Source organism: Scyliorhinus torazame, chromosome 6, assembly GCF_047496885.1.
Source record: "Scyliorhinus torazame isolate Kashiwa2021f chromosome 6, sScyTor2.1, whole genome shotgun sequence".
Lineage (NCBI taxonomy): Eukaryota > Metazoa > Chordata > Chondrichthyes > Carcharhiniformes > Scyliorhinidae > Scyliorhinus > Scyliorhinus torazame.
In genome coordinates this window covers 30442332-30463106 of record NC_092712.1, presented here as the reverse complement: position 1 = coordinate 30463106, position 20775 = coordinate 30442332, and the positions used below count along the sequence as shown (strand labels likewise).

The 20775-nt window shown below is 54.0% G+C and overlaps 1 protein-coding gene across 1 annotated transcript in view; it reads right to left on the bottom strand.

The window, feature by feature from the left end:
- ghrhrl (growth hormone releasing hormone receptor, like) overlaps nucleotides 1-20027 on the bottom strand; it is a 133751-nt gene extending 113724 nt beyond the window's left edge. The window contains exons 1-3 of the mRNA XM_072508078.1: nucleotides 19916-20027; nucleotides 13835-13940; nucleotides 12855-12962 (exon numbers count right to left, since the gene is read on the bottom strand). Coding sequence (XP_072364179.1) covers nucleotides 12855-12962; nucleotides 13835-13940; nucleotides 19916-20002 — 301 coding nt within the window. The 5' untranslated portion in view covers nucleotides 20003-20027. The remainder of the gene's footprint in view (nucleotides 1-12854; nucleotides 12963-13834; nucleotides 13941-19915) is intronic.
- Between the last annotated feature and the right edge of the window lie 748 nt (nucleotides 20028-20775).

Genomic DNA, 20775 nt, shown 5'->3' with positions numbered 1-20775 from the left:
GACACAGGGTAAAACAGCGCGAGGAGAGCGGTGGGGACACAGTGAAAGAGCGCGAGGAGAGCGGTGGGGACACAGTGAAAGAGCGCAAGGAGAGCGCCAGGGACACAGAATAAAATAGCGCGAGGAGAGCGGCGGAGACACTGAAAGAGCGCGAGGAGAGCGGCGGGGAGTCAGGATAAAATAGCGCGAGGAGAGCGGCGAGGACACTGAAAGAGCGCGAGGAGAGTGGTGTGGACACAGGATAAAATAGCGCGAGGAGAGCGGCGGGTACACTGAAAGAGCGCGAGGAGAATGGCGTCGACACTGGGTAAAATAGCGCGAGGAGAGCGGTGGGGACACAGTGAAAGAGCGTGAGGAGAGCGGCGGGGAGACAGTGAAAGAGCGTGAGGAGAGCGGCGGGGATACAGTGAAAGAGCGCGAGGAGAGCGGCGGGGACACAGAATAAAATAGCGTGAGGAGAGCGGCGGGGACACAGTGAAAGAGCGCGAGGAGAGCGGCGGGGACACAGTGAAAGAGCGTGAGGAGAGCGGCGGGGACACAGAATAAAAGAGCGTGAGGAGAGCAGCCGGGACACAGGATAAAAGAGTGCGAGGAGAGCAGCGGGGACACAGTGAAAGAGCGCGTGGAGAGCGTCGGGGACGCTGAAAGAGCGCGAGGAGAGCGGTAGGGACAGAGTGAAAGAGCACGAGGAGAACGGCAGGGACACAGTGAAAGAGCGCGAGGAGAGCGGCGGGGACACAGTGAAAGAGCACAAGGAGTGCGGCGGGGACACAGTGAAAGAGCGCGAGGATAGCGGCGGGGACACAGTGAAAGAGCGCGAGGAGAGTGCTGTGGACAAAGGATAAAATAGCGCGAGGAGAGCGGCGGGGACACTGAAAGAGCGCGAGGAGAGTGGCGTGGACACAGGGTAAAATAGCGCGAGGAGAGCGGTGGGGACACAATGAAAGAGCGCGAGGAGAGCGGCGGGGAGACAGTGAAAGAGCGTGAGGAGAGCGGCGGGGATACAGTGAAAGAGCGCGAGGAGAGCGGCGGGGACACAGAATAAAATAGCGCGAAGAGAGCGGCGGGGACACTGAAAGAGCGCGAGGAGAGTGGCGGGGACACAGGATAAAATAGCGCGAGGAGAGCGGCGGGGACACTGAAAGAGCGCGAGGAGAGTGGCGGGGACACAGGGTAAAATAGCGCGAGGAGAGCGGTGGGGACACAGTGAAAGAGCGCGAGGAGAGCGGTGGGGACACAGTGAAAGAGTGCGAGGAGAGCGGTGGGGACACAGTGAAAGAGCGCAAGGAGAGCGGCAGGGACACAGGATAAAATAGCGCGAGGAGAGCGGCGGAGACACTGAAAGAGCGCGAGGAGAGCGGCGGGGACACAGGATATAATAGCGCGAGGAGAGCGGCGGGGACACTGAAAGAGCGCGAGGAGAGTGGTGTGGACACAGGATAAAATAGCGCGAGGAGAGCGGCGGGGACACTGAAAGAGCGCGAGGAGAGTGGCGTGGACACAGGGTAAAGTAGCGCGAGGAGAGCGGTGGGGACACAGTGAAAGAGCGCGAGGAGAGCGGCGCGGAGACAGTGAAAGAGCGTGAGGAGGGCGGTGGGGACACAGTGAAAGAGCGCGAGGAGAGCGGCGGGGACACAGTGAAAGAACGTGAGGAGAGCGGTGGGGACACAGAATAAAAGAGCATGAGGAGAGCAGCGGGGACACAGAATGAAATAGCGCGAGGAGAGCGGCGGGGACACAGGATAAAATAGCGCGAAGAGAGCGGCGGGGACACTGAAAGAGCGCGAGGAGAGTGGCGGGGACACAGGATAAAATAGCGCGAGGAGAGCGGCGGGGACACTGAAAGAGCGCGAGGAGAGCGGCGGGGACACAGGATAAAATAGCGCGAGGAGAGCGGCGGAGACACTGAAAGAGCGCGAGGAGAGTGGCGGGGACACAGGATAAAATAGCGCGAGGAGAGCGGCGGGGACTCTGAAAGAGCGCGAGGAGGTGGCGGGTACACAGGGTAAAACAGCGCGAGGAGAGCGGTGGGGACACAGTGAAAGAGCGCGAGGAGAGCGGTGGGGACACAGTGAAAGAGCGCAAGGAGAGCGGCAGGGACACAGAATAAAATATCGCGAGGAGAGCGGCGGAGACACTGAAAGAGCGCGAGGAGAGCGGCGGGGAGTCAGGATAAAATAGCGCGAGGAGAGCGGCGAGGACACTGAAAGAGCGCGAGGAGAGTGGTGTGGACACAGGATAAAATAGCGCGAGGAGAGCGGCGGGGACACTGAAAGAGCGCGAGGAGAGTGGCGTCGACACAGGGTAAAATAGCGCGAGGAGAGCGGTGGGGACACAGTGAAAGAGCGTGAGGAGAGCGGCGGGGAGACAGTGAAAGAGCGTGAGGAGAGCGGCGGGGATACAGTGAAAGAGCGCGAGGAGAGCGGCGGGGACACAGAATAAAATAGCGTGAGGAGAGCGGCGGGGACACAGTGAAAGAGCGCGAGGAGAGCGGCGGGGACACAGTGAAAGAGCGTGAGGAGAGCGGCGGGGACACAGAATAAAAGAGCGTGAGGAGAGCAGCCGGGACACAGGATAAAAGAGTGCGAGGAGAGCAGCGGGGACACAGTGAAAGAGCGCGTGGAGAGCGTCGGGGACGCTGAAAGAGCGCGAGGAGAGCGGTAGGGACAGAGTGAAAGAGCACGAGGAGAACGGCAGGGACACAGTGAAAGAGCGCGAGGAGAGCGGCGGGGACACAGTGAAAGAGCACAAGGAGTGCGGCGGGGACACAGTGAAAGAGCGCGAGGTTAGCGGCGGGGACACAGTGAAAGAGCGCGAGGAGAGTGCTGTGGACAAAGGATAAAATAGCGCGAGGAGAGCGGCGGGGACACTGAAATAGCGCGAGGAGAGTGGCGTGGACACAGGGTAAAATAGCGCGAGGAGAGCGGTGGGGACACAATGAAAGAGCGCGAGGAGAGCGGCGGGAAGACAGTGAAAGAGCGTGAGGAGAGCGGCGGGGATACAGTGAAAGAGCGCGAGGAGAGCGGCGGGGACACAGAATAAAATAGCGCGAAGAGAGCGGCGGGGACACTGAAAGAGCGCGAGGAGAGTGGCGGGGACACAGGATAAAATAGCGCGAGGAGAGCGGCGGGGACACTGAAAGAGCGCGAGGAGAGTGGCGGGGACACAGGGTAAAATAGCGCGAGGAGAGCGGTGGGAACACAGTGAAAGAGCGCGAGGAGAGCGGTGGGGACACAGTGAAAGAGCGCAAGGAGAGCGGCAGGGACACAGGATAAAATAGCCTGAGGAGAGCGGCGGAGACACTGAAAGAGCGCGAGGAGAGCGGCGGGGACACAGGATATAATAGCGCGAGGAGAGCGGCGGGGACACTGAAAGAGCGCGAGGAGAGTGGTGTGGACACAGGATAAAATAGCGCGAGGAGAGTGGCGGGGACACTGAAAGAGCGCGAGGAGAGTGGCGTGGACACAGGGTAAAGTAGCGCGAGGAGAGCGGTGGGGACACAGTGAAAGAGCGCGAGGAGAGCGGCGCGGAGACAGTGAAAGAGTGTGAGGAGAGCGGCGGGGATACAGTGAAAGAGCGCGAGGAGAGCGGCGGGGACACAGAATAAAATAGCGTGAGGAGAGCGGCGGGGACACAGTGAAAGAGCGCGAGCAGTGCGGCGGGGACACAGTGATAGAGCGTGAGGAGAGCGGCGGGGACACAGAATAAAAGAGCGTGAGGAGAGCAGCCGGGACACAGGATAAAAGAGTGCGCGGAGAGCAGCGGGGACACAGTGAAAGAGCGCGAGGAGAGCGTCGGGGACGCTGAAAGAGCGCGAGGAGAGCGGTAGGGACAGAGTGAAAGAGCACGAGGAGAACGGCAGGGACACAGTGAAAGAGCGCGAGGAGAGCGGCGGGGACACAGTGAAAGAGCACAAGGAGTGCGGCGGGGACACAGTGAAAGAGCGCGAGGATAGCGGCGGGGACACAGTGAAAGAGCGCGAGGAGAGTGCTGTGGACACAGGATAAAATAGCGCGAGGAGAGCGGCGGGGACACTGAAAGAGCGCGAGGCGAGTGGCGTGGACACAGGGTAAAATAGCGCGAGGAGAGCGGTGGGGACACAATGAAAGAGCGCGAGGAGAGCGGCGGGAAGACAGTGAAAGAGCGTGAGGAGAGCGGCGGGGATACAGTGAAAGAGCGCGAGGAGAGCGGCGGGGACACAGAATAAAATAGCGCGAAGAGAGCGGCGGGGACACTGAAAGAGCGCGAGGAGAGTGGCGGGGACACAGGATAAAATAGCGCGAGGAGAGCGGCGGGGACACTGAAAGAGCGCGAGGAGAGTGGCGGGGACACAGGGTAAAATAGCGCGAGGAGAGCGGTGGGGACACAGTGAAAGAGCGCGAGGAGAGCGGTGGGGACACAGTGAAAGAGCGCAAGGAGAGCGGCAGGGACACAGGATAAAATAGCCCGAGGAGAGCGGCGGAGACACTGAAAGAGCGCGAGGAGAGCGGCGGGGACACAGGATATAATAGCGCGAGGAGAGCGGCGGGGACACTGAAAGAGCGCGAGGAGAGTGGTGTGGACACAGGATAAAATAGCGCGAGGAGAGTGGCGGGGACACTGAAAGAGCGCGAGGAGAGTGGCGTGGACACAGGGTAAAGTAGCGCGAGGAGAGCGGTGGGGACACAGTGAAAGAGCGCGAGGAGAGCGGCGCGGAGACAGTGAAAGACTGTGAGGAGAACGGCGGGGATACAGTGAAAGAGCGCGAGGAGAGCGGCGGGGACACAGAATAAAATAGCGTGAGGAGAGCGGCGGGGACACAGTGAAAGAGCGCGAGCAGTGCGGCGGGGACACAGTGAAAGAGCGTGAGGAGAGCGGCGGGGACACAGAATAAAAGAGCGTGAGGAGAGCAGCCGGGACACAGGATAAAAGAGTGCGCGGAGAGCGGCGGGGACACAGTGTAAGAGCGCGTGGAGAGCGTCGGGGATGCTTAAAGAGCGCGAGGAGAGCGGTAGGGACAGAGTGAAAGAGCACGAGGAGAACGGCAGGGACACAGTGAAAGAGCGTGAGGAGAGCGGCGGGGATACAGTGAAAGAGCGCGAGGAGAGCGGCGGGGACACAGAATAAAATAGCGCGAAGAGAGCGGCGGGGACACTGAAAGAGCGCGAGGAGAGTGGCGGGGACACAGGATAAAATAGCGCGAGGAGAGCGGCGGGGACACTGAAAGAGCGCGAGGAGAGTGGCGGGGACACAGGGTAAAATAGCGCGAGGAGAGCGGTGGGGACACAGTGAAAGAGCGCGAGGAGAGCGGTGGGGACACAGTGAAAGAGCGCAAGGAGAGCGGCAGGGACACAGGATAAAATAGCCCGAGGAGAGCGGCGGAGACACTGAAAGAGCGCGAGGAGAGCGGCGGGGACACAGCATATAATAGCGCGAGGAGAGCGGCGGGGACACTGAAAGAGCGCGAGGAGAGTGGTGTGGACACAGGATAAAATAGCGCGAGGAGAGTGGCGGGGACACTGAAAGAGCGCGAGGAGAGTGGCGTGGACACAGGGTAAAGTAGCGCGAGGAGAGCGGTGGGGACACAGTGAAAGAGCGCGAGGAGAGCGGCGCGGAGACAGTGAAAGAGTGTGAGGAGAACGGCGGGGATACAGTGAAAGAGCGCGAGGAGAGCGGCGGGGACACAGAATAAAATAGCGTGAGGAGAGCGGCGGGGACACAGTGAAAGAGCGCGAGCAGTGCGGCGGGGACACAGTGAAAGAGCGTGAGGAGAGCGGCGGGGACACAGAATAAAAGAGCGTGAGGAGAGCAGCCGGGACACAGGATAAAAGAGTGCGCGGAGAGCGGCGGGGACACAGTGTAAGAGCGCGTGGAGAGCGTCGGGGACGCTGAAAGAGCGCGAGGAGAGCGGTAGGGACAGAGTGAAAGAGCACGAGGAGAACGGCAGGGACACAGTGAAAGAGCGCGAGGAGAGCGGCGGGGACACAGTGAAAGAGCACAAGGAGTGCGGCGGGGACACAGTGAAAGAGCGCGAGGATAGCGGCGGGGACACAGTGAAAGAGCGCGAGGAGAGTGGTGTGGACACAGGATAAAATAGCGCGAGGAGAGCGGCGGGGACACTGAAAGAGCGCGAGGAGAGTGGCGTGGACACATTAAAATAGCGCGAGGAGAGCGGTGGGGACACAGTGAATGAGCACGAGGAGAGCGGCGGGGAGACAGTGAAAGAGCGTGAGGAGAGCGGCGGGGATACAGTGAAAGAGCGCGAGGAGAGCGGCGGGGACACAGAATAAAATAGCGTGAGGAGACCGGCGGGGACACAGTGAAAGAGCGCGAGGAGAGCGGCGGGGACACAGTGAAAGAGCGTGAGGAGTGCGGCGGGGACACAGAATAAAAGAGCGTGAGGAGAGCAGCCGGGACACAGGATAAAAGAGTGCGAGGAGAGCGGCGGGGACACAGTGAAAGAGCACGTGGAGAGCGTCGGGGACGCTGAAAGAGCACGAGGAGAGCGGTAGGGACAGAGTGAAAGAGCACGAGGAGAACGGCAGGGACACAGTGAAAGAGCGCGAGGAGAGCGGCGGGGACACAGTGAAAGAGCGCGAGGATAGCGGCGGGGACACAGTGAAAGAGCGCGAGGAGAGCGGCGGAGGCACAGGATAAAAGAACGCAAGGAGAGCGGTGGGGACACAGTGAAAGAGCACGAGTAGAGCATCGGAGACTCAGTGAAAGAGCGCGAGGAGAGCGGCGGGGACACAGTGAAAGAGCGCGAGGAGAGCATCGGAGAGTCAGTGAAAGAGCGCGAGGAGAACAGCGGGGACACAGGATAAAAGAGTGCGAGGAGAGCGGCGGGGACACAGTGAAAGAGCGCGTGGAGAGCGGCGGGGATGCTGAAAGAGCGCGAGGAGAGCGGCGGGGACAGAGTGAAAGAGCGCGAGGAGAGCGGCGGGGACAGAGTGAAAGAGCGCGAGGAGAGCGGCGGTGACACAGTGAAAGAGCACAAGGAGTGCGGCGGGGACACTGTGAAAGAGCGCGAGGAGTGCAGCGGGGACACAGGATAAAAGAGTGCGAGGAGAGCGGCGGCGACACAGCTGCCGATGAAGCGGCCTTCTGATTTTCGACGGGGGCAGTGGCCAGTGGACTGTCGGGAAGGTAAGTTTACTTCTTTAAAAACTTTCCTTCAAGAGTGACATCACAGCAAAGCAGTGACCTGATTGGCTGGTAAGGAATGTGCTCCAATTAGCAGTAGCTGGCAGAAATTTAACTCTTTGTGTGTTGGTAAGTATTGTGATTGGTAAATAAAAGCTTTATTCCTTTCACTTATTCATTATTTGATATTATATTTGTAATCAGTTAAGGTAAAGTGTAAAAATGACATGAGATCCCGACCCGTGTTATGCTCCTCGTGCTCAATGTGGGAGTTCAGGGATGCAGCCGATGCCCCTGACCCCTTCATGTGCGGGAAGTGTGTCCAGCTGCAGCTCCTGTTAGACCGCATGACGGCTCTGGAGATGCGGATGGACTCACTTTGGAGCATCCGTGATGCTGAGGAGGTCATGGATAGCATGTTCAGTGAGTTGGTCACACTGCAGATTAGGATTGGTGAGGGAGACAGGGACCAAAAGGCAGAGAAAGAGCAGGAAGGCAGTGCAGGTGTCCCCTGCGGTCATCTCCCTCCAAAACAGGTACACCGTTTTGGATACTGTTGGGGGAGATGGCTCACCAGGGGAAGGCAGTAGTAGCCAGGCTCATGGCACCGTGGCTGGCTCTGCTGCACAGAAGGGCGGGAAAAAGACTGGCAGGGCTATAGTCATTGGGGATTCAATCGTAAGGGGAGTAGACAGGCATTTCTGTGGTTGAAAAGGAGACTCCCGAATGGTATGTTGCCTCCCGGGTGCACGGGTCAGGGATGTCTCAGATCGGCTGCAGGACATACTGAAGGGGGAGGGTGAACAGCCAGTTGTCGTGGTGCTTATAAGCATCAACGATATAGGTAAAAAATGGGATGAGGTCCTATAATCAGAATTTAGGAAGTTAGGAGATAAGTTAAAAAGTAGGACCTCAAAGGTTGTAATCTCAGGATTGCTACCAGTGCCACGAGACAGTCAGAGTAGAAATTCAAGAATAGTCAGAATGAATTTGTGGGTTGAGAGATGGTGCAGGAGGGAGTGTTCAGATTTTTGGGACATTGGAAACGGTTCTGGGGGCGGTGGGACCATTACAAATCGGATGGTCTACACCTGGGCAGGACTGGAACCAATGTCCTAGGGGGTGCTTTTGCTAACACTGTTGGGGAGGTTTTAAACTAACGTGGCAGGGGGATGGGAACCAGATTAGAAAGTTAGAGGTCAGTAAAGAGGCAGCAACTAAAACCAGTCAGGTACTGGATAATAAACTCAATGTGACTAACGGGAAGAGTAGACAGGGAAGAGATGATGAACGCAAAGGGACAGGTGGCCTGAGGTGCATTTGTTTCAATGCGAGAAGTGTAGCAGGTAAGGCAGATGAATTTAGGGCTTGGATTAGTACCTGGGAATATGATGTTATTGGTATAACTGAGACTTGGTTGAGGGAAGAGCAAGACTGGCAAATAAATATCCCAGGGTATAGATGCTTCAGGAGGGAATGAGAGGGAGGTAAAAGGGGTGGAGGAGTTGCATTACTGGTCAGAGATGATATCACTGCTGTGATTAAGAAGGGCACGATGGAGGATTCGAGCACTGAGGCAATATGGGTAGAGCTAAAAAATAGGAAGGGTGCAGTAACATTGTTGGGACTTGATGACAGGCCTCCCAAAAGCGAGTGTGAAGTAGAGGTACAAATATGTAGACAGATTATAGAAAAATGTAGGAGCAATAGGGTGGTCGTGATGGGAGATTTTCACTTCCCCAACATTGAATGGGACTCATGTAGTGTTGGAGGCGTAGATGGGCAGAATTTGTAAGGAGCATCCAGGAGAGATTTTTAGAGCAGTATGTAAATAGTCCAACTCGGGAAGGGGCCATACTGGACCTGGTATTGGGGAATGATCCCGGCCAGGTGGTTGAAGTTTCAGTCGGTGATTACTTTGGGAATAGCGATCACAATTCCATATGTTTTAGAATACTCATGGACAAAGACGAGAGTGGTCCTAAAGGAAGAGTGCTAAATTGGGGAAAGGCCAAGTATAACAAAATTCGGCAGGAGCTAGGGAATGTGGATTGGGAGCAGCTGTTTCAGGGTAAATCCACATTTCAAATGTGGGATCTTTAAAGGAAAGGTTGGTTAGAGTGCAGGGCAGACATGTTCTTGTGAAAATGAGGGGTAGAAATGGCAAGATTAGGGAACCATGGATGACAGGTGGAATTGTGAAACTAGATAAGAGGAAAAAGGAAGCATACATAGGCGACTTAAAACTGATGAAGCTTTGGAGGAATATTGGGAAAGTAGGACAAATCTCAAACGCTCAATAAAGAAGGCTAAAAGGGGTCATGAAATATCTTTGGCTAACAGGGTTAAGGAAAATCCCAAAGCCTTTTATTCGTATATAAGGAGCAAGAGGGTAACGAGAGAAAGGATTGGCCCACTCAACGACAAAAGAGGGAATTTATGCGTGGAGTCAGAGGAAATGGGTGAGATTCTTAATGAGTACTTTGCATCGGTATTCACCAAGGAGAGGGACATGATGGAGAAGATACTGAGGAATAGGATCTATTCACATTTGGAAGAAAATAGACTTATCAGTGAAAGGCAGCATGGTTTTGTGCAGGAAAGGTCATGTCTTACAAACCTAATAGAATTCTTTGAGGAAGTGACAAAGTTAATTGATGAGGGAAGGGCTGTAGATGTCATATACATGGACTTCAGTAAGGTGTTTGATAAAGGTTCCCATGGCAGGTTGATAGAAAAAGTGAAGTCGTATGGGGGTCAGGGTGTACTAGCTAGATAGATAAAGAACCGCTGGGCAACAGGAGACAGAGAGTAGTGGTGGAAGGGAGTGTCTCAAAATGGAGAAAGGTGACTAGTGGTGTTCCACAGGGATCCGTGCTCGGACCACTGTTGTTTGTGATATACATAAATGATCTGGACGAAGGTATAGGTGGTCTGATTAGCAAGTTTGCAGATGATACTAAGATTTGTGGAGTTGCAGATAGCAAGGAGGACTGTCAGAGAATACAGCAAAATATAGATGGATTGGAGAGTTGGGCAGAGAAATGGCAGATGGAGTTCAATCCAGGCAAATGCGAGGTGATGCATTTTGGAAGATCTAATTCAAGAGCGGACTATACGGTCAATGGAAGAGTCCTGGGGAAAATTGATGTACTGAGAGATCTGGGAGTTCAGGTCCATTGTACCCTGAAGGTGGCAACGCAGGTCGATTGAGTGGTCAAGAAGGCATACAGCATGCTTGCCTTCATCGGACGGGGTATTGAGAACAACAGTCGGCAGGTCATGTTACAGTTGTATAGGACTTTGGTTAGGCCTCATTTGGAATACTGCGTGCAGTTCTGGTCGCCACATTACCAGAAGGATGTGGATGCTTTAGAGAGGGTGCAGAGGAGGTTCACCAAGATGTTGCCTGGTATGGAGGGTGCTAGCTATTAAGAAAGGTTGAGTAGATTAGGATTGTTTTCGTTGGAAAGAAGGAGGTTGAGGGGGGACCTGATTGAGGTCTACAAAATTATGAGAGATATGGACAGGGTGGATAGCAACAAGCTTTTTCCAAGAGTGGGGGTGTCACTTACAAGGGGTCACGATTTCAAGGTGGGAGGGGGAAAGTTTAAGGGAGATGTGCGTGGAAAGTTTTTTACGCAGAGGGTGGTGGGTGCCTGGAACGCTTTGCCAGCGGAGGTGGTAGAGGCGGGCACGATAGCATCATTTAAGATGCATCTAGACAGATATATGAACGGGTGCGGAACAGAGGGAAGTAGGCCCTTGGAAAACAGAAGACAGGTTTAGATAAAGGATCTGGATCGGCCCAGGCTGGGAGGGCCGAAGGGCCTGTTCCTGTGCTGTAATTTTCTTTGTTCTTTGTTCTTGTTCTATCCCACACGCAATTGGCACTGACCAGGGATAGGTGACTCCGGAACATTCCGGAACATTCTCTCAAATTGGTCTGAAACTGGCGCCTCCCTATTTCGCCGGGTGCACTTGGCGTCCATGAGGTGAATTTAAATAGGTGGAGGGCAGGGGAGGCAGATTCCTTGCCCATTTGCCGAAATGTCAGTCAGCATCATGCGGACTTTAAACATGTCTGCCCCCAGGAAATACGCTGGGGCCTTAATTACCTGAGGAGGGCGGGGGGGGGGGGGGGGGGGGGACTTCCATCCTTCACAGAGAGGAGGCCCCGTCCTCGAGCGTTGCTGCCCAGTCTGAATGACTGACAACTCTATAGTCCCAGCAGCTCCATGATGCAAGTCGTGATCACTGCTGGATCTCTAGGCAGACCCCAGGAAGGAAGAACGTGGCCACTGGACTTAAAGGTAAGCACGAGCGTTTTGGTTAGGCAGGTATTGGAGGCTCCACTGAAGCGAGGGGGGGGTTGTGGAGTTGGGTTTTGAAACCTGGGGGGGGGGGTAGGCAAATGTTGAGTCCCCACCCTACCCCCCCCCAAACCGCTTCCTTCCTTCCTGCCCTTATTCACCCTAATCTCTGCTGCCTTTATCCTAACTGACTCTACCTCCTGTTCCTCCGTCAGCCCTGTGTTCGCTGTCCCACACCAACACCCGGTCAGGCAAGCTCGTGACTTTAAACTTTCATCCTTGTCTTCAAATCCGTCCGTGGCCTCACCCCTCCCCCTCCCTGCAATCTGCTCCAGCCGCACAGCCCTCCAAAATATGCTTGCTTCCCTCATTCTCAACCGAGATCTTGGATTCATGTCTCACTCCATTTAACCCCCCAACCATCTGGCCTGGGCTTGCGAACTCCTACCAACTGGCCTGGCTTGAGACAATTCACACCTCTTTAACCTGGGATTAGCCTTCTCTCCAGTTGCTCCGTCTGGACCTGTAAAGACTTAATTACCTGCAGAGACTCGCATTCAAAGTATCGTCTTGCATCATGGACTTTGTCTATATACATGTTTGTGTCACCTACCTCTAATAATAATAATAATAATTGCTTATAGTCACAAGTAGGCTTCAATGAAGTTACTGTGAAAAGCCCCTAGTCACCACATTCCAGCGCCTGTTCGAGGAGGCTGGTACGGGAATTGAACCCGTGCTGCTGTCTGTATTCTGCATTACAAACAGCAATTTAGCCCACTGTGCTAAACCAGCCCCTTCACTCAACTGATGAAGGAGCTACCCCCCGAAAGCTAGTGATTCCAAATAAACCTGTTGGACTTTAACCTGGTGTTGTGCCCACCCCAGACAACGCCGGCATCTCCACATCGCATCTTCCCAATTCTAACCCCGAAGGCACCCCCAATTTCCACTGCCCCACCATTGGAGGTCACACCTTCAGTTACATAGAACATACAGTGCAGAAGGAAGCCATTCGGCCCATCGAGTCTGCACCGACCCACTTCAGCCTTCTACCCTATCCCCGGAACCCAATAACCCCTCCTAGTCTTTTTGGTCACTAAGGGTCATTTTTATCATGGCCAATCCACCTAACCTGCACGTCTTTGGACTGTGGGAGGAAACCGGAGCACCCGGAAAGCCACGCAGTCACGGGGAGAACGTGCAGACTCTGCACAGACACTGGCCCAGCAGGGAATCGAACCTGGGACCCTGGCGCTGATGAAGACACAGTGCTATCTACTTGTGCTACCGTGCTGCCCGAAGCTCTGGCCCGAAGCTCTGGAATACCCTCCTTACACCCCTCCGCTTCTCTACCTCTCACAAATGGCCGCGGTTGTTATCTTAACCCTAACCCTAACCCTAACCCTAAACTCTTACCTAGTACTGGGCTAAACTGTAAGAAAACAGCTGGACAGGACACATTGACAATCTCTCCATGGGCAGCCTGGGGCCAGCACAAGGCCCCATCCCACATCATTCGGCAACCTGGAAAGAAAGGGTGCAAGAATTCAAATCGGGAAACATGACCAGCTCTGAGCTTCATTTTATCATTGGCAACGATAGTCACAGTAAGTATTGTCTGACACTAATTGAAGGCAAGATCCTGTCAGCAACCTAGGTGTTGTGTTTGGCCACTGAGGCGAGTTGCTGATCACATATCCACTCGAATTAATTTTTTTTAAATTATCTTTATCGTTACAAGTAGGTTTACATTAACACTGCAATGAAGTTACTGTGAAAAGCCCCTAGTCGCCACATTCCGGCGCCTGTTCGGGTACACAGAGGGAGAATTCAGAATGTCCAAATTACCTGACAAGCACGTCTTTCGGGACTTGTGGGAGGAAACCGGAGCGCCCGGAGGAAACCCACGCAGACACGGGGAGGACGTGCAGACTCCGCACAGACAGTGACCCAAGTTGGGAGGAGCGTTTGCACAAATCATTGAATCATAGCATTTACGGTGCAGAAGGAGGCCATTCAGCCCATCGAGTCTGCACCGACTCTTTGAAAGAGCCCCCTTCCCATGCCCACACCTCCACCCCATCCCCATAACCCAGTAACCCCACCCAACACTAAGGGCAATTTTGGACACTAAGGGCAATTTATCATGGCCAATCCACCTAACCCGCACATCTTTGGACTGTGGGAGGAAACCGGAGCACCCGGAGGAAACCCACGCACACACGGGGAGAACGTGCAGACTCCGCACAGACCGTGACCCAAGCTGGGAATTGAACCCGGGACCCTGGAGCTGTGAAGCAATTGTGCTAACCACTACGCTACCATGCTGCCCCTTCATTCTTAATCATTCTTAGCAAATGAAATGCTGGTTAACTGCAGTAATGTGAATTACCTACCCTGGGTTGAGGCATTCCCGTTCCCTTTAATGCTTTGTAAACACCGCTCTTCATCTCTCTTTATCTCGGTTAGAATTTCACATTCCGGATGCAGATTTCCTTCGACCTAAATGAGATGAGACAAACCCAGTCAGAGGGCGGAGCATGTTCACGTCACTCTCTAAAGATACTGCTTCAGTCTCAGACACAGCGAGGGGGATGGACTCAGTGGTCGGGGAATGGGGAGGGGGGTGGGGGGGAGATATTGGTTTCAGCCAAATCATTAATTGGCATAGATTCCTGCTCATCCGATATTGGATGTTAGTCAAACAGTCTGATAATCGAGCGACTGGGGAGGGGTTTCGAGAGGTGATGGTGAGATAGAGCTGGGTGTCATCAGTGTACATGTGAAAAACAACTGTGTTCTTAGACATCGCTGAGGGACTGCACATAGATGGAAAATAGGGGGGGGTGGGGGGGTCCATAGAAAGATTCATGGGGAGGACCAGAGGTCACCGTGTGGGAGCAGGAAGGAAAACCTTGACAAGCTGGCCGTAACCTTCCGGTCTTCCCCAGACTCAGGGCAGGTGTCAGAGGACTGGAGCATTGCACCCTTGTTAAAAAAGGATCGCAAGAATATCCCAGTCAATTACAGGCCAGTCAGTTTAACATCAGTAGCGGGCAAACTTTCAGGAACAATTCTTCAGGATACGATCTCAGTCGTCAAATATGGATTGATTAGGAAGAGCCAGCATGGATTTCTAAAGGGCAAATCCTGTTTGATTAACTTACTGGAGTTTTTTGAGAAGGGCCGATGAGGGAGATGCTGTTGATGTGGTGTACACGGACATCGGAAGGTAGTCGATACAGTGCCACACAACAGACGTGTGAGAAAGGTACAATTCATTACATAGATTACATGGAACATACAGTGCAGAAGGAGGCCATTCGGCCCATCGAGTCTGCACCGACCCACATTAAGCCCTCACTTCCACCCTATCCCCATAACCCAATAACTCCTCCTAACCTTTTTGGACACTACGGGCAATTTATCGCGGCCAATCCACCTAACCTGCATGTCTTTGGACTGTGGGAGGAAACCGGAGCACCCGGAGGAAACCCACGCAGACACGGGGAGAACGTGCAAACTCCGCACAGACAGTGACCCAGCGGGGAACCTGGGACCCTGGCGCTGTGAAGCCACAGTGCTATCCACTTGTGCTACCGTGCTGCCCCATGTAATAAAAGGGATGGTAGCAACGTGGATACAATATTGGCTGAATAATAGGAAGCAGAGTGTAATGGTCAATGGATATTTTTCAGGCAGGAAGAAGGTTTGTAATGGTGTTGCCCAGGATTTGGATTTGGCGCCATTGCATTTCCTGATATACATTAATGATCTAGATCTTGGTGTACAGGGGACAGTTTCATAGTTTACAGTTGTTACAACACTTGGAAGTATTGTAAACTGTGAAGGGGACAATGTATAACTTCAAAAGGACAGAGACAAGGTGGTGGAGTGGGCAGACAGGTGGCAGATGAAGTTCAATGCAGAGAAGTCTGAGGTGATGCATTTTCGTAGGAAGAACAAGGAGGGTGCGATTTAACTAAATGGGAACTGTATCCCATAGCGAGGACGTTTAGCCACATGATTCACGGTGCTCACAGCGCTGAAAAATACGCTATCTAACCTGCCTCCAGTTAGATACGGGGCCCCAGCTGGGAACGCGCAGCCAAGCTACACTTAGTCCCATTTCCTGTACTGAGAAGCCCTGCTCGCTGAAATTCCTCAGTGCAGGGAGAGAGAGGGGCGGCATTTAAAAATGGCATCCCGACCTCCCAAGGTCCCAACCTGACCTCTGCACCACCCCCCAAGGACCAAGTCACTGTAAGGGCCTCCCCCAACCCGATCACCACGTACAGAAAATGCCAGCTTGGCACCTTGTCAGTGCCATCCTCACACCCTGGCAGTGCCCTTGGCAGGTGCCACCTGGGCACCTTGGCAATCATAGATTATCATAGAATTTACAGTGCCGAAGGAGGCCATTCGGCCCATCGAGTCTGTACCGGCTCTTGGAAAGAGCACCCTACCCAAGGTCCACACCTCCACCCTATCCCCATAACCCAGTAACCCCACCCAACACTAGGGCAATTTTGGACACTAAGGGCAATTTATCATGGCTAATCCACCTAACCTGCACATCTTTGGACTGTGGGAGGAAACCGGAGCACCCGGAGGAAACTCACGCAGACACGGGGAGGATGTGCAGACTCCGCACAGACAGTGACCCAAGCTGGAATCGAACCTGGGACCCTGGCGCTGTGAAGCAATTGTGCTATCCACAATGCTACCATGCTGCCCCAACCGTGCAATGTCAGAATGGCACTCGGGTGGCACTAACAGGGTGCCAGGCTGGCAGTATCAAGGTGCCTAGGTGGCACCTGACCCAGATGGGCATGCACCTCCAATCCCCTGTGAAACCCGCACAAGTGCCATGCTACCTGGTCTCTGTTTGTGGAGACCACCACTGAACGGCACTCGCCCGAGTTCTCCGAGGTGAAGGAGATTGATCCCAACGCCTCGGTTACCTCAGGGAACTGCATATTAAAGTGAGCTTAGGGGCTGGGTGATCCTTTTCTGAGACTACGTGTTGACGCCAACGGAGAATTTGGTGGATATTCACAACAGAAAAATTGGATCCGCACCTGGATCGATTCTGCTATCGCTGAGGAGCTGGCACCGGAACCATGTGGAACACAATCGATTCCAATGAAAAACGGTGCGGCATTCACCGTCCGAGACCGACACTCGGGAGGCTGACAAGCTGCAGTCGTACATACACATTACACAAGTCCACAGGTCCACAGATCTGTCAAGGTAGTCAAAAAAGCACACGGCATGCTTGCCTTCATTGGACGGGGCATTGAGTATAAAAACTGGCAAGTCATGCTACATTGTATAGAACCTTGGTAAGGCCGCACTTGGAATATTGCGCACAATTCTGGTCGCCACACTACCAGAAGGATGTGGAGACTTTGGAGAGGGTGCAGAGGAGGTTTACCAGGATGTTGCCTGGTCTGGAGGGTGTTAGCTATGTGGAAAGGCTGAATAGACTCGGACTGTTTTCATTAGAAAGACGGAGGTTGAGGGGTGACCCGATAGGTCTACAAGATTATGAGGGACATGGATAGAGTGGATGGGCAGGCACTCTTTCCCAGGGTGGAGGGGTCAGTCACCAGGGGGCATAGGTTTAAGGTCCGTGGAGCAAAGTTTAGAGGAGATGTGCGAGGCAGGCTTTTTACACAGAGGGTGGTGAGTGCCTGGAACGCGTTGCCGGAGAGGTTGTGGAAGCAGATACATTAACGGTGTTCAAAAGGCATCTCGACAAACACATGGTTAGGATGGGTACAGAGGGATACAGCACAAGGAAATGCTGAGGGTTTTGGACAAGGTTGGTATCATGACCGGTACAGTCTTGGAGGGCCGAAGGGCCTGTTCCTGTCTGTATTGTTCTTTGTACACTCCCCACACACACACATATCCCAGCCAACAAGATGGCACTGGCTGTGCTGGAGCGCGCCCGTACAGCTGATGGGTCGGCGGGGGCCAGAGGGCACCTAGAGGGGGCCTTGGGGGGGCACCTATATGACCCGTGGCACTAGGCCCAAAGTGGGCTGTTAGCGGTGTGCGCAGCTGCGTGGCTGCCTTGCCGGCTGCGGCAATGGTGTTCCCTGGCCACCCCCCGCTACTCCCCCCCAAGTCCTCGCAGAAGCCCCCCCGGCCAGCAAACTATGGTGAAGTTGGAGACCTTCTGTACTCCCTCTCTCTCTTTCAGCAGCCGCCACCCCTGTGTCATGATTTTTAAAAGTACAAGTGAACCGCGCCGTTGGAGGCGGAGACTCACGGAGGCCCCAGAGAATACCGGGTTGTTTTCGAGGTGGCAGAGAATCCCGATTTGGCGTCGAATCGGCGCCTGCCGCGATTTTGGCGTCGGAAGCTATTCTCTGCCAAATCGCATTTCCCGATTTCGGCAGCGGCTGACGCAGTATCCCGCCTCTCGCTGTCTCATTCTAATATGCAGATTTGCAAAAAAAGTGATCCCGTTAGATCTCGTGAGGCGTGGTGGGCCGGGTAGATCCCGGGAGCGGGGTCTCTGGTTATGTACCGGCCACGTTGCACCGCAGCGCACAGCGTTTCAGGCGCGGCGTGACCGGTAGATCGCGCCTGGAGAGACAAGGGGAAAAATTCTTCAAGGGACCCGGGTGTATCTGTGCAGAGACCATTGAAGGTGGCAGGACAGGTGGAGAGAGCAGTTAATGAAGCAAACAGTAGTCTGGGCTTTATTAATAGGGGCACAGAATACAAGGAGGTTATACTGAACTTATACAAGACACTAGTTAGATCTCAGCTGGAATATTGTGTATAGGTTATGAGTTCCACACTATAGGAAGGATGGGGACACATTGGAGAGAGTGCAGAAGAGGTTCACAAGAATGGTTGAGAAACTTCAGTTATGAGGCTAGATTGGAGAGTTTGAGAGTATTGGAAACAGTAACTTCCATACCCAGCTGAGAGGGCAGAGAGGCTTCAACACCTCAACCAAAAGACATCAACTCCTAACAGCAGCCGGAGTGGGGGGAGGGGAAGGGGTCCTAATGGCAGGTTCAAATCTCCTGCCCTGAGCTGGAGAACCAGGGTGGCAGATGGAAGGCAGACCCCCCATGCCCGCAACAATTCCCCCTGGAGAGATTTTCCCACCATCCCGTTGGGGGCCTACAAAGCCAGGAACACCCTAAATGTTATCTTCCAAGCACGTGTCCCAGGTCACACCCAGGTGGCGCTGCTGAGGGCTGCAAAGCTGGTGGTGCACAGACTGTAGCCGGGCGCCTGGCCCTCCACCTTTAACTTGGCAGTGAGCCCAGAGACAGCCAATCAGGAGGCGGTAACTTTGCCGCAAAATCACCTCGCTGGTCCCGAAGCCGGCAAGCGCCGGTTCAAACCCTCCCACTCTTAGACCTCCTCCCCCCACCAAATCTTCTTTGCTTCCCGTTTCTCCTTGGGGAAGCTGCTAAAAAGATTTGTTTGACAGAGATTTTGGTCACCGATCTGGATATTTAATTGAATATTTAAGCATCTTTATTGTCACAAGTCGGCTTACATTAACACTGCAATGAAGTTTCTGTGAAAAGCCCCTAGTCGCCACATTCCGGCGCCTGTTCGGGTACACAGAGGGAGAATTCAGAATGTCCAAATTACCTAACAAGCACGCCTTTCGGGACTTGTGGGAGGAAACTGGAGCACCCGGAGGAAACCCACGCAGACACGGGGAGAACGTGCAGACTCCGCACAGACAGTGACCCAAGCCGGGAATCGAACCTGGGACCCTGCCGATAGTTTGTGTACCTGTGGTAGAGTGTCAAACCTTTACCTGATAATTAATGCTCCTGCGCAGCGTTTTACTGCATTAGAAGCCCGCATCAACGGAAGTTATTGTTGTGGGAAATGCAGTCATCAGGATCCCCGAGCTCAACCCTGCCCGGAAAGATAGTCTGCCGTGATGAGGTTAAAATTCCTCCAATACTCACTGCTCCCCCTCCCCAACAAATATCGATTTACATTAACCCCAAGTCCTCTTCCAATCCTCCCGTCTGTCACCCCAAGGCAACATTCCTGCCTAATCTCTCATTATATCCAATGCTCGCAGCTCCTCGGGCGAGCCAAAGTTAAACGGTTTGATCACTCTCGACACTCGAGTCTTGCCCCTTGGGTCGTTTCTAAAGCCCTTTCGGGTTTTTTCGTCACAGCAACAGTCCTTGGGTTTTAAAGTGCTGAGTGGCCAAAAAAGTCAGACAGACAAAACGTATCTCCTAATCCAACAATGGGTTATCAATGTTTGCTTTTGCTAAGCCTGTGATTTTGCTTTTATCGTTTCGCTCTGCCCTGATATCGTCAGAACGCAAGCAACAGCGGCAACTGTTTCAAGTTAACAAAATGTTGATTCAGTGCCCCCCCCCCCTCCCCCTCCCTCAGACCCTCCTTTTAGAAGCGTTGTCTGGGTGCTGGGTGTGTCAATGCCTTGTCAAATGGGCAGGAATACTCACGGTTGCTGCAAGGAAGGCAGCACACCAGGCACAGCCCCAGTAGAGCCTCTTCATGTCGGGAGCCGGCTGCGGTCTAAAATGCCCCATGTGCTGAGGTCCATGTCAGTGAGATGGGCACCACCCACTTCCTTCGTGCCACCCCCACCCCCCCCCCCCACCCCCATCCACCTCCCACACACCCCCACCCTCCCCCCACAATGTCCCTCCCTTCCAGCTGGGAGAGTAAGCAGTCAAAATTGCAGGTCAGCAGGTAATTGAGGGAACAATAAAAAGTGACGGAACCAGCAAGAGACCGACCTTCACCTTTGGTTCATGGGAAGCGATGAGTTAACAGAAAGGCAGAGGGAGAAATGTTTGATATGGGCAATCAGGGCTTGGCTTGATCATAAACCGTAGTATTTTTGAACCATCGCTCACCTGAAAACTTTGCTCGCGCACTGACATCTCGGAGCGTTCGTCTTTTGCTCACCCCTCTCTTTATGTGCTTTACTTCCCACCTTACAGCCTCCCGGTGCAGGGCTGAGGGCGCGCTGCACTGTCAGAGGCGTCGTCTTGGGGATGAGATGTTCAGCCTTGTCTTCCCTCTCAGTTATGTGTCAAAGGCCCAAAGGCACTACCTGCCTCGAAGCGGAGCCGAGTTTCCTGGCCAATATTTATCCCTCAATCTCACACTGGTGACCTCGTCGTTGTCACATTCTGGGATCCTGCTGTGCACAAGGCTGTGCCACGTTTGCCACAATAGAACAGTTCAAAAAGGTACTTAACTGATGCAAAAGCACTCCCACGATGTCCTGAGGTCATGAATGGCACTGTAAGGGCAGCACGGTGGCGCAGTGGTTAGCACAGTTGCCTCACGGTGC